Raw genomic sequence first — 12,293 nt, forward strand, 5'->3', positions numbered from 1 at the left:
TGTGTTTTCAACGAAATTGTTCGCGATAATTTAGCTTTTGTTAGTCGTGATCGCTCATTTGTGCACGTGAAAAACGGTGGTGTTGTGGCAGAAATTATAGATTGAGCCCTTTACGAGTGCAACAATCTGTAGTTGAGAAACGCGGCTGAGAAAGGTAAGAACATCAAAACCGGGTTAACGTGTCCTCACCAGAATGTCCCGGATGAGCCGGCTGCCTTGATTGTTTCACCCTTTTTACGCACGAAGAATGCAAGCCACGTGTTTCATCGGAGAAAGTGAGAAACATTTCGTCACAGAGAGCGTTAAAGTGCGAAAATGAGTGTTGAAGATAAAAGAAGAAACAACGGGTGTAAAAGCCAAAACATGAAATTAAGACACCCACGTCACGAAAAATGCCTGGCTGTGCGCCTAGCGGATTTCACCTGGGTTCTATGGCTCATTTCTTCCCTCAAATCATTCAGCATGTCTGACCTGCCGAACGGCTGGAGAAAGACGAGATTTATTTAATCTATTTTTATGCTCGTGCTCCGCCTGCTTTGTACAACGACCTCGTTCGGCTTGCGTCTTACGCAATGATAGCAGATGGTAATATTCTGCGATAGTAAAAATGCATAAAAACTGTTGGTGCATCGAGAAATCACTCACCAGTAAACTGCTTTATTTATCTGCTGCAGAGTCTAAGATTCGAAAATTACCTTATGATTCTTAATGCTACCCACAATGTAAGGCTTCCTCGGTGCGACTGAGGCGCGACCAACATGGGATGGAACCAGCAGGGACGATACCGATCGATATTCAAACGGAACGAAGCAAGGCCAGAACATAACGAGTACTCTAATTACGGATCTTGGTTTCTAAACTTTATTCCATTTCCGTGCATACGCTAAACTGACTAGTCTATGCTACCATCGACACCGATTGCAGCTCATTTAGTTACAAATTAAACAAGAACACAGAAATACAGAAAAAAGAACTGAAATTATTTGCTTCGGTTATGCAAAGGCCGCAATTTTTTTAACAGTTCTATCTGCGGAGTAGTTTGCTTCTTGTGTGAGGAAGTACATTATTTTAGTACCGTTCGTTTGTACACTAGCTCGATCTGCATCCAAGTTAAATTATTTGTTCCACTTCGCCGAATCATCACCGCCATGATCCTCGACGATCTGTATTTAGAATAGTTGCAAAGTGGAAAGAGCATGCACAATGCGAAGCGTCGTCTTGCATACATTCCTAGCTATCGTAACGCATTTAGATGTTCGGGGTAGAGATGGGTACAGCGGAAGAAGCTATTCCCGATTTCGGTTGCTAAGTAATCTGAGCTGAGCGCTGCCAGAATGGTCAGAAATGCAGAAGCAGCATTAGGGACTAACATGAATGTGTTTTCTCTGGTGGTACATTTTAGCAACCTTTCTCGTTTTTAAATTTAAAAAATGTAAAATAAAATGTGCAAAATAAGTTCTGCTAGCCAAACTTGCACTAAAATCAACTATGCAGAAACATGAACCACAAAAGATTGAATAATGGCAATGCCAATTCCGAGTGTGCGCTAGACGAAGGAATCCAACTGTGGAAGGGTTTGAATGAAGCCCAAAAATTTGCCTGATGCAATTAGGTATCGTGATTGCGACAGACAAGCCATCGGCATGCTTACCCCTACATAAAACCGCACCAAACTCAGTAAAGAGCTAGAGCAACGAAAGAGAGAATTCTTGGCTGGTCGGGAGCGTTTGGGAGTAAATATGTTGCTCGAGAAGATAAGTTCTCTCACTTGTTCTTACTTCGTATACGACACGAATAAGCCCTTTGTGCACAATATTTTAGAAAGAAACAATTTTATATGAAACTTTTGTTGACTACTTCGGTTAACAGTGGGCGGTCGCTGTAACCTCAGCTTGTTGTCGGGCACGACCACTCAGTGATACTTCGATCAAGTGCATTTTGTGCAAGTGATGGTATTGATTGCACGCGCACCGATGGCAAGTTGTCGTTTAGGCGATAGCTTCAAATCTTGCCAAACGCTAATAAACGATCTGTTTGTCGCCATGGCAACAAGATCCACGTGGTGCGTGAAGTAGTAGGATTTAAACGCTCGATTTTACAGTGCAACGCTACGTACACACACACTTTCTAACGACACATTCTGTATTCAGCTGCACTCCCTTGCACCTAGGTTCTACGGTCATCTTGTTTGCACATGCCGTTATTTGCTCATTTTTCGCGATTCACATCACACTTTGCCACACACAGCCAACGTGTTCAATGGATATTCTAATGATCACATGCTTATCTCCTCTAACGCTTCGATATTTGGTTTTGCAAGTCAAACTAGCACTATTTCTCTTTCTTTCTCGCCAACGCTGTGCTGCTTTCGGAAAGTAAAAAATTGAACACAAATCGTCGCTCCAAAAGGGCACCATCGAAGAGAAGTTCTAGCGTTTGATTCATTGTACGTAATTTTCCAATGATTCTTTTTTCATCATTACCCTGGATGCATGTTAGCATACAGCAGTGACGTTGCAGATAATGCACGTTCACGTTGCTGACGATATACACTACGGCCTACTACGGCCTTTAATGTATGATTCACTTTTGGGGTTGCTAAGGAATTGGTTATCTCCCTGTTTATCAAACTGTGATAAGGTTCCCTACTCGAAAATGCCATGGTCGCGTCTATTTGCTCTTTGTAATTTAAAACTATGAATGGTAGTTTCTTTCCCTCGTATTACATCATTTTGGGAGCGGAACTAAAATTTGACCGCGTGGTGTTGAGGAACCGTTACTCAAACAATCCCCGTAAACGCCCCAGAATGCTGCTCAAGAATGGGAGATTGCGTGAGTGAGCGAGTTTGTGTTGTGTGACCCTCAAAAAGAAGATTAGACGTAGGTTTGTGGGTAGGCAGTGGTTGTGGGGTACTGCCACTACCACTGCTCTCTCGAAACCCGGTCGCTAGACGTAGTAAAACCGCAAGGATCGAGCACTAGCCGGCACGTTTGCGTTAACGGCACCGTGGGTCGCTCAGTCCCGATTTGACAGCAGTAGGTGGTAGAGGGTTGGATTTAACAGTAAGTTTACCAGTGTTTCAATAGTATTCAACGTTATAACAATTGTCAAAGGTATTGGCTTTACGGGGTTTCATAACCGATTTTAAAAGTGACTTGTTTGAAGTGACAGAAAGAATGTGAACATCTCTTACATATCATTATTTTTGAGGCACCGAGCTACGTTTTTTCTACTCTTTGTACTTGTTTTTATTCGTAGTACAAAAAGAAGCAAACGAAGCAATTTTTAATGGGCTCCACAAAGATTATTTGAACACAAATAATCACAAAGAAAGACAGACTGCTGCATGGTCGACTAGCTAAATTGGTATTGCAAAGCATTTGATACCTCCTGTTGATGTCAACGTCATTAATGCAGTATTAAATTACACTTCATTACTATTGAAGTATGAAAAAGTTGAAGAAATGTACCCAAGTACATGGCTATTTTGATATTGTACGGTTTTGAAGAACGATGTTTCAATGATAAATCAATATCCGCACTAGCAAAAGGTTCATATTCGGTGCCATTCGGGATCGTTATCTCTTGACCACGAAAAAAACACTCAATCACAGGCCTGAAACAAGCGGCTATCATTCTGCGACACTGATAAGGTTCACAAATGCTTCACATGTGAAGAACAAAACATCTCAGAAGAGAGTGATCGATATCAGGCAAAAGGTGTTAAGTGCAAGTGAAGCAAAGAAGCTCTGCAGGACAAGGGTGCAAGTTTGTTAAGTAAATGCTAATTCAACGCAACGAAAGGGCGGATCGCGGTTTCTTTCAAGTTCGTTATAAAAAGTGTTCATTTACGCAACACGTGGCTGCCTAATTTATATCTTAAATTTCGTCATTCTACTGCAACATTATAACGTGTTGGTCAAGTGAGCACTGTTAGTATCGTTCAGTCAAAGTTCAGCTTGTTTTCTGTTGTTTTGCAGCCGTAGGTTTTCTTAACGGTTAAGCACCCAGGTATCAGTTTACATACAATTTTCCACAGTAAGCGGTTTTCTGTGGAATGTTCTACCGGAGTCTAGCATATATTTTGGCATATAGACTGCTCGGATGGAACGGCAGTAATTTTATAACAATGGTAAAACTAAGCAAATAGGTAGAAAATTGACACTATTATTTTTTGCCTTGAATGCATGATGCATGACGAGTGTGTGGATGCATGAGCATCAAACGTGGACAACCGTTTTTCATGCAGTCTTTATTGCACACGTGCTGCGTGCACAATTAATAGACAATCTTAGATCACCACCACATTTGAAAACCTTCTGCTCGAACTGATAAAATGGAAACTCCTTGTGCTAAGTGATCAACACGTGTGCTCGCTTATCACATCTTCAATTCAGCGAAAGCTACAAAATGCTGATAATGATCTACTATAATAATACTAATAATATCAAAATGCTGATAATGAGCTACAAAATGCAGCCGTAGGTTTTCTTAACGGTTAAGCACCCAGGTATCAGTTTACATACAATTTTCCACAGTAAGCGGTTTTCTGTGGAATGTTCTACCGGAGTCTAGCATATATTTTGGCATATAGACTGCTCGGATGGAACGGCAGTAATTTTATAACAATGGTAAAACTAAGCAAATAGGTAGAAAATTGACACTATTATTTTTTGTCTTGAATGCATGATGCATGACGAGTGTGTGGATGCATGAGCATCAAACGTGGACAACCGTTTTTCATGCAGTCTTTATTGCACACGTGCTGCGTGCACAATTAATAGACAATCTTAGATCACCACCACATTTGAAAACCTTCTGCTCGAACTGATAAAATGGAAACTCCTTGTGCTAAGTGATCAACACGTGTGCTCGCTTATCACATCTTCAATTCAGCGAAAGCTACAAAATGCTGATAATGATCTACATCCTGGTTGGAGTCTGGGGCGTCCTTTACAAGCCTTAACTATAAATATAAAGGCACACTATGTCAACAGGTTACATGTTGATACTGATTTGTTGCTGGATTAGTGAATATGCAAATGCAGTATTGCTTCCATATTTATGTTTTCTTTTTTTGTACTTTCATTACCGGAAATATCTTTAATTAGGTCTGTTTATGTTCAATCACGCAAAATGGAATAGACAGCAGCGTATTCAGATAAGATTGGCGGCAGGAGTATACTGATTGAAAAGTCAACCTCATGAACAACTCTGTTTAACGTTTTCTCGACCAAAGTCCTGCTGATAATGTGTAATAGTAATACATCTGGTTTTACATTACTTTTGTGAAGAGCGCAAATATAGCACTTATACGCGGTAAGCATCGTACCGCAAAGAGAACAGCAAATTGTAATAATATTTTTGTAACGAGGGCTTTATTTTTCATTGCTGGTTAGCTAACTACTCTGTAATAGTTACACTTCACACGAGGCTGCCTAACGATTACCAATTGAAATGCCGCCATTGTATCACTGTTGATTCGTTCTGCCTTCATTGGTCAATAAGCTACTCGGCAGTTGTTAGAAACAAGTATTACTTTGTTTAACTGTATTTGAAAGTAGCTAATTTTAGGTACAGGTATGTTATTTTAGTTTTTGGGAAAAAATAAGCACCTAAAACCAAACGCACTGCTCAAATGAGCATCGTTTGAAGGTATGTAAACTGTGCAAAATATTATAAATAGAATCGTTTCTTTTCTATGTTTTGTCCTGTTTTGGTTCTCTTTTCTTATCTCGTTCATGACGTCAATGTCTAGGCTGTAATGAACATGGAAACATGTCCAAGGTTGACGCCAATGGGGAGGAGTAATGATTGACAATAGAGGCATTGGCCCCCAATATAATCTAACGAAAAAGTCAACCGGTTATTATGAGAAAAGAAGTGTGTACTAGTGGAATGTCCTTCATTTTTAAATAAGATCGGTAATTTTTCAGCGGGTTCAGCAACGGTTTAGTGCGGTCGGATGTATATTAAAATAATCGCGGTAACCATGTCGCCTGGAATTCTGAGAGACGCTGTACAGCCGTTACGTGTTGATTTTGATTGAATTCTTTTGTTTTCCTTTTTGGGTGGTATAAATATTCATCACACCAATGCTAACCGATGATACATTGGTTTAGTTCAATAAATCACAAAGCATGGCGCCTTAGTTCAGAGAGGATGGAGAGAAGTATATTGTCAAGGCCATCCCATCATTTCACCCGTTGTCTTGTCCAATGGAATTCTCTGTTGTCGATGAGGCCCAAATACAATTGGGATTGTTTTACGAAATATCTACCTAAGCCAATGCACTGCTGCTTTTGCTGCTGCTGCTCTTTCTATCTTTCAACATCTTGCAATAGAAAGGCAAACACACTATTAATTGGACAATCATCAATACATCCAGCATAGATGATTAATATCAGACGGATGGGATAATTTTCTCCAATTGGTAGATCGAACGACGAGGACATTGGAGTAATCGGCTATCAATTACTATACTCTTCTTTCGATCTTTTCGGTCTCATTCCCCCTGATGGCGACCTACAAATTAGCTTTATATCCATTTGAAAGGAATGAATAACAAAGTTTTTAAAGAAGTCCATTTCGAATATTCTTCTTCTGATCTGCCTCGCGAAACTCGAATGAAACGCTCATTATATTAATGCTAGTCTTGACTTTTATTTCTTTTTAGATATTGAATTAACCTACCGCTTAAATTCACTTCAAGTGACGACAAAATGGTGAACGTGAGTTTGAAGACACGGTGTATGATTTTTTTTTTTTGTATAATAAACCGCAACCGCTTTTTCTACCAAAGGAATATACCGGACCTCCTCCTCAACAAGAGATGGAAACATTTCTACCGCGCGATTCGAAAAATGGAACCGTTGTGTAAGTAAATTCTTAATTTTTCGATTAGATAATCGTTTCGTAGCTTGAATACCACTAAATAGGAAATCATTTCGAACTTTTGGGTCTTAAGAAAGTTATGTGAACAGCAAATCTTCACGATCTTTTACATTTCTTTTTATTATGAATTGAATCCTATTTTCCTGAATTTATATAATCCTGAATTGAACCAGTAGAGTACTCTCAAGCTGTGAGGGCATACATGATGCGATTACAATGTAGCGGCTATATTTCACAATCACGCAATGGCAATATTTTAGTGTATTCTTTATCCTTTCGATTTAATTCGACTCTGTTGGAGATCACGTTCATACGAAACTTGCGCAAAAGCTGCCCATAAATGTGGCACGGTGTCGAAAAAAATAAAAATATTATCAAAAGGACGCTGGGTGAAGTGGTTTATATACTAAGGTATACATGGCAAAATCATGAAGAAGAATGCAGACGTTGCATGATTGCAGGGGTTATTGCGTCCTGTCGCACTAACAGATTTTTGATAATTTATAGTCTGTTGCAAGTGTAACGAATCGAAATAACGAAACAAAAGCACCACGGGATACCTATAGGACCACCGAATATACCGTAGAAGAGAATTATTCGTCATAATTCTCTAAAGGTACATACAATATTCGTGGCTCAGTAGATTTTCCCTAAATTTTTTCAGACACTAACATAGTATCGTTATTAGCGCTGATTGGAATAATTACTAATATTTTTACTTTATTACTTTTTAAATAATCGCCGTTGGCATTTTGATTCGAATGAAATTCATCATGTAAAGATGCACAAATCTGTTTTCATGTCATGACTTTTTCGTTCAAGATGTTTTTTTTTTGTTTTATTTACCAATTCAGTTTACCGCAGACGGTTAAAAATAAAAAAAAAATGACGAAGGAGGGGATAATGGAGAATCTATATCTTTTTTTTTTGTTACGTGCAAAAATGATGGCACAAGGCAGATACTGATAACTGAATCACATTTAACTTATTGCGGACGGAAAGTGGCTTGAAGAAGAGCAGGGTGTAGGACCTTGCTAATCAAGAAAGGCTAAAACAACAACGAAAAAGTACGATAAAATAATGAAAACGTATTATAATTCTATTAAACAAGCTTTTTTAACATATACTGTTATAGTGTTATGTTGTCATGTTATGTTGAATCTAAAATATGAAATGAAAATATTGTTTTAGTGAAAACAGGGCATTTGTATTTATAGTTTACGACGCGATAGCATAACATTAGATTTTTTACTGATACTGATTTGGATTTTAGGAAATACATGAGTTTTATTATTTTCGTCTTTTGTACACGTGAGTGTAACGTAAAACCAATCAATTATCAGTTATTATTCGACATTATCTCATGTTTCCCCGTGCAGCTACCTTCAATTTTCTGGTGTTTGCGACACTCGATTATATAGCCTCTGTTGCATGGCATAGCAAGAAACACTGGGCTATTCTTCGATGCTCAATGATCATAAATGCATAAGCCATGTTATGTGCATATAGGTTTATTATGCAGATCCCACTATATCATTTCTTTGTGCTATACGTTGATGCGATGGATTCCGCATTGAGTTGAATTGAATAAATTTCATTCGTAAAGACAAAATGAGTCACGAATTACAATTATTACACATTGGAGAGATAATATAACTAGTATGTTTAAAGTGGCGATATTTTGTTAGTTTAAACAACCTTTCGTTTTGTTCTGATTGATCTGCCTTGGCATGAGCATCCTTTTTCCGTGATGCATGCAGCAATGTGCGCCGACGTTATCGCTCAAACATCGTGTTCCGATTTCTCTACCGCAAAAGGGAACGATTTTGAGCGGCAAGGAGAAAATTAATAATAGTCGCAAGGCATGTTTCCTGTGCACTTTTTGTGAAAATGCTGGCCAAAGGAAGGCTAAAGACGGAACACGGTGTCTGAGAGGGCTCTGAAACATACCTTATTTTAGCCGGTTTTCTGATGTCTCTTGTAGTGCACTGTCTGCATAAGTTAAACGAACAAAATGTATAGGGCTTGACCAATCGCTATGTTGCCCTTCTTCCCCAAGAACACCAATTCCAGGGACAGAGGAGGAACCGAGGGAGGAAACACCGAAATTGCACGATCTTCAAAATTCGCTTGTCCGAGGGGTATGGGTATGGCGTGTGATAGCCAAGAAAGGGGACCAACAACGGCTTGACGGCTTGGCAATTGTACCTGGTTTTCCTGTGTGCCACTGGATCTCTTAAGTCGTCCCCACCTCTTCACTTTACATGGCCGCGGAAAAGATCGGTTGACGGAAACATGGGTTTTGGTTATTGTACAAGTTTAGTACTTTATCAGCGTTTCACCGAGCAGGTTCACATTTGGTTGCTCCGAAAGTAGGCTCCTAAGTGTACCATTTATCACTAGTTGCACTTGGATAAACATCAACAAATCTAAAAAAGTCTTAATTCACTTTGTTATTGTTAGCATTAAAAAAAATTATACTATCTTATTGCTGGTGACCACGGAAAAGTGTAGAAGAACGAACGTGCCTTCGTGCTTAAAACATTCATATAAAAGCCTTGTAACTGTGCAGTCGAGAAGTTTGGACCTTTCTGTATGATAGAAACATGTCGTCGACGAATAACAATAACAATAACTTTGAGGAAAAAATGGATATGGATATAAGGTGATATTTTAAGAAGTAAACATATAAATTATTGTTCTGTTGAAGCAAAAAATGGCAAAATTAAGGTATCGTGGCGCGAAATACAATATAGTATCAGTGTTAAAGCTATCGCCAGATATCGACCGTTGTCCAAATACTCGGAAAGCTTGTTTAACCGATTAAGGCTTATAAGAGAATGACCGTTTCATTATTTCGACAACAGGTACAAATTCACGACCGCAAAAACGGATGTCGAAGCAAATGGAATTGCTCCATTTGATCCGTTCAAAGAACGAAAGCTGGATCATCCTACTACGTAAGTAAATGCTGTGTAATATTGGTTGCTGTTTGGTTACAAGGTGTATTGTTTTGTTTCTTCATCTAACAGCGATGGTGAAACCTTGACTCATCTGCTGAAAGCTTCGCTCGGCACTGGTATCCTGGCGATGCCAGTCGCTTTCAGTTACGCAGGATTGGCCGGTGGAATCATCGCAACCGTACTTACTGCCTTCATCTGCACGCACTGCGCGTATGTACTTGTCAAGTGCGGCCATACCTTGTATCGACGAACGCATCGAACAGCTATGAGCTTCTCCGAAATTGCAGAAGTAGCATTCGAGAATGGGCCCGCTTGGGGTCGCCGATGGGGCATGCCTACCTCATACTGCATCCGCTACGGTCTATTTGTGACATACTTCGGAACATGTGCCGTATATACCGTCATCATTGCTACCAACTTCCAACAGGTGATCGAACACTACTACGGCAGCCCACTGAATCTACGCGTAATGATAGCGCTTCTGCTCGTACCACTAATCCTACTGTCGTGGGTGCCCAACCTGAAGTACCTCGCTCCGGTTTCGATGGTGGCCAACATTTTCATGGGTGTTGGTTTGGGTATCACTTTCTATTACCTCGTGACCGATATGCCAGCCATCAGCGAACGTCCAATGTTTCTGCCAATCGTTCAATGGCCTGCCTTCTTTGCTATTGTCATCTTTGCAATGGAAGCCATCGGAGTAGTGATGCCGCTAGAGAATCAGATGAAAACGCCCCAGAACTTTATCGGCATTTGTGGTGTGCTCAATCAAGGCATGGCCGGAGTAACGCTCATCTACATTTTGCTCGGATTCCTTGGCTATGTTAAGTATGGCGATGCTGCTCTTGGCAGTATCACGCTGAATCTGCCCATTGAAGAAATGTAAGATAGATGACGATCAAAATTAACCAAAAACCATTACATTGAATGTTTGTTCTTTGCATTTCAGACCTGCTCAAGCTGTGAAAATTCTGATCGCACTGGCCGTGTACTGTACCTTCGGATTACAGTTTTACGTGTGCCTCGATATTGGATGGGTCGCCATCAAAGATCGTTTCACCAAGCGCCCGCGTCTAGTGGAATACATCATGCGTACACTGCTCGTAACAGCTGCTGTCCTTCTTGCTGTCGCCGTTCCCACTATCGGTCCATTCATTGGATTAATTGGAGCATTTTGCTTTTCTATTCTCGGGCTATTGATACCAATTGTTATTGAGATGATCACGTACTGGGATGAAGGATTTGGACCCGGCAACTGGATTGTATGGAAGAACGTTATTGTCGCAATTTTTGGCGTCATTGCATTAATTTTTGGCTCCAAGAGCTCCATTCAAGACATACTAGCTTTATACGCGTAGAACCTTTCTGCTGCATGATAGGTTGCCGATTGGGCATTGTTTTCTTTACTTACCATCCTACATAACACTATGTCAGCACGGCTTAAACTCAGTTCTGCTTTTCGACGCATTCTAGGAGGACATGTCCTGATGCCTGCGTACGGTAAATGCTGTGTTCTTCAACGTCATATCAGTAGGAAGGATTAACAACAGCTTAGCGTAGGAAAAACTTCAAAACATGCAAAAATGCGTCACCATCGGTGAGAAAGACAAAGACTCGTTATGCTTGCCGGCGTCCTTTTGAAGTGATGAATATTGTGCCTCGTTGCCTGGATCTGACTTGTACTGGATTGTGAACCGAATCCTACACACAAGTGCCTCATACCGACCAAAAAGTAACGACTGAACAATCGTTAACATAGCTCATTGGCCAATTTAGTTACTCCATGGAGCAGGGCATACTTTTTTGATTTTCATAATCCTTTTTTCATGATCCTAATTTTCATGATTGAAAAATGAAATTGTGCGCATCGCAAGGCTAGTTAACATAACAAACATACATGTCCTGCAGTTGGACCTTTTCTTTGGTTTTCTACGCCAATTATGACCATTGGTCATTTGTTCTACGCATATTTATCTTATTCTGTCGAAACCATCGACTCGCATAACAATCTATCAAATTCACAATTGTGGGTTTCATCAATCCACAATATTGCATGAATTTCTTCGCTACTCATGTTTGCCTTAAAAAAGGGAACGAAACCGAAGTTTGGTTAATGATCATTTAGCGAACCCTGGTGGTCCGGAGGTGGTTAATGTACAAAAGACGCAATTCTTTTTTCTTTGAATACTATTTTATTTCTTCCTCAACGCAACGCATCTGGACTTTTTTTTTTATTTCCATATCAATTTCATTCGTTTGCACTCGTCTTGGAAATCTTTTGCATTAGAATAGGCTAAACTTAAACCCCATTCATATTGATGCCGTTCTTTAGTTGTACTTTTGTACCAGCAGGGCAAATAATACCAACGAAAATATACGCTATGAAATAAAACAAGGTTGAGTAATTACTATTCACGTATCTTTATTTTGCCGTC

General features: G+C 39.8%; 1 protein-coding gene across 4 annotated transcripts; it reads left to right on the top strand.

Annotated features, from left to right (window-relative positions):
- Positions 1 to 14: 14 nt before the first annotated feature.
- On the top strand, positions 15 to 12,269 carry LOC125954905 (proton-coupled amino acid transporter-like protein pathetic). 4 transcript variants are annotated; one of them, XM_049685572.1, is made up of 6 exons: positions 15 to 154; positions 6,678 to 6,732; positions 6,804 to 6,877; positions 9,763 to 9,855; positions 9,928 to 10,740; positions 10,808 to 12,269. In XM_049685572.1, the coding sequence occupies exons 2-6, from the start codon at positions 6,724 to 6,726 to the stop codon at positions 11,214 to 11,216; spliced, it is 1,398 nt and encodes a 465-aa protein (XP_049541529.1). In that variant the 5' UTR covers positions 15 to 154; positions 6,678 to 6,723; the 3' UTR covers positions 11,217 to 12,269. The 4 variants fall into 4 exon arrangements, with proteins under 4 accessions (XP_049541529.1, XP_049541531.1, XP_049541532.1 ...); XM_049685574.1 differs by lacking the exon at positions 15 to 154 and adding an exon at positions 2,972 to 3,063; XM_049685575.1 differs by lacking the exon at positions 15 to 154 and adding an exon at positions 3,023 to 3,114.
- Positions 12,270 to 12,293: the final 24 nt, after the last annotated feature.

The sequence above is a fragment of the Anopheles darlingi genome, chromosome 3 (assembly GCF_943734745.1).
Source record: "Anopheles darlingi chromosome 3, idAnoDarlMG_H_01, whole genome shotgun sequence".
In the NCBI taxonomy this organism is placed as follows: Eukaryota; Metazoa; Arthropoda; class Insecta; order Diptera; family Culicidae; genus Anopheles; species Anopheles darlingi.

What these genes read in the sequence shown, in the direction of transcription:
- LOC125954905 (XM_049685572.1), top strand. An exon ending in TCGAAAAATGGAACCGTTGT is followed by an intron (nt 6,878 to 9,762) that starts GTAAGTAAATTC and finishes TTTCGACAACAG; the next exon opens with GTACAAATTCACGACCGCAA. An exon ending in AATCTGCCCATTGAAGAAAT is followed by an intron (nt 10,741 to 10,807) that starts GTAAGATAGATG and finishes TTTGCATTTCAG; the next exon opens with ACCTGCTCAAGCTGTGAAAA.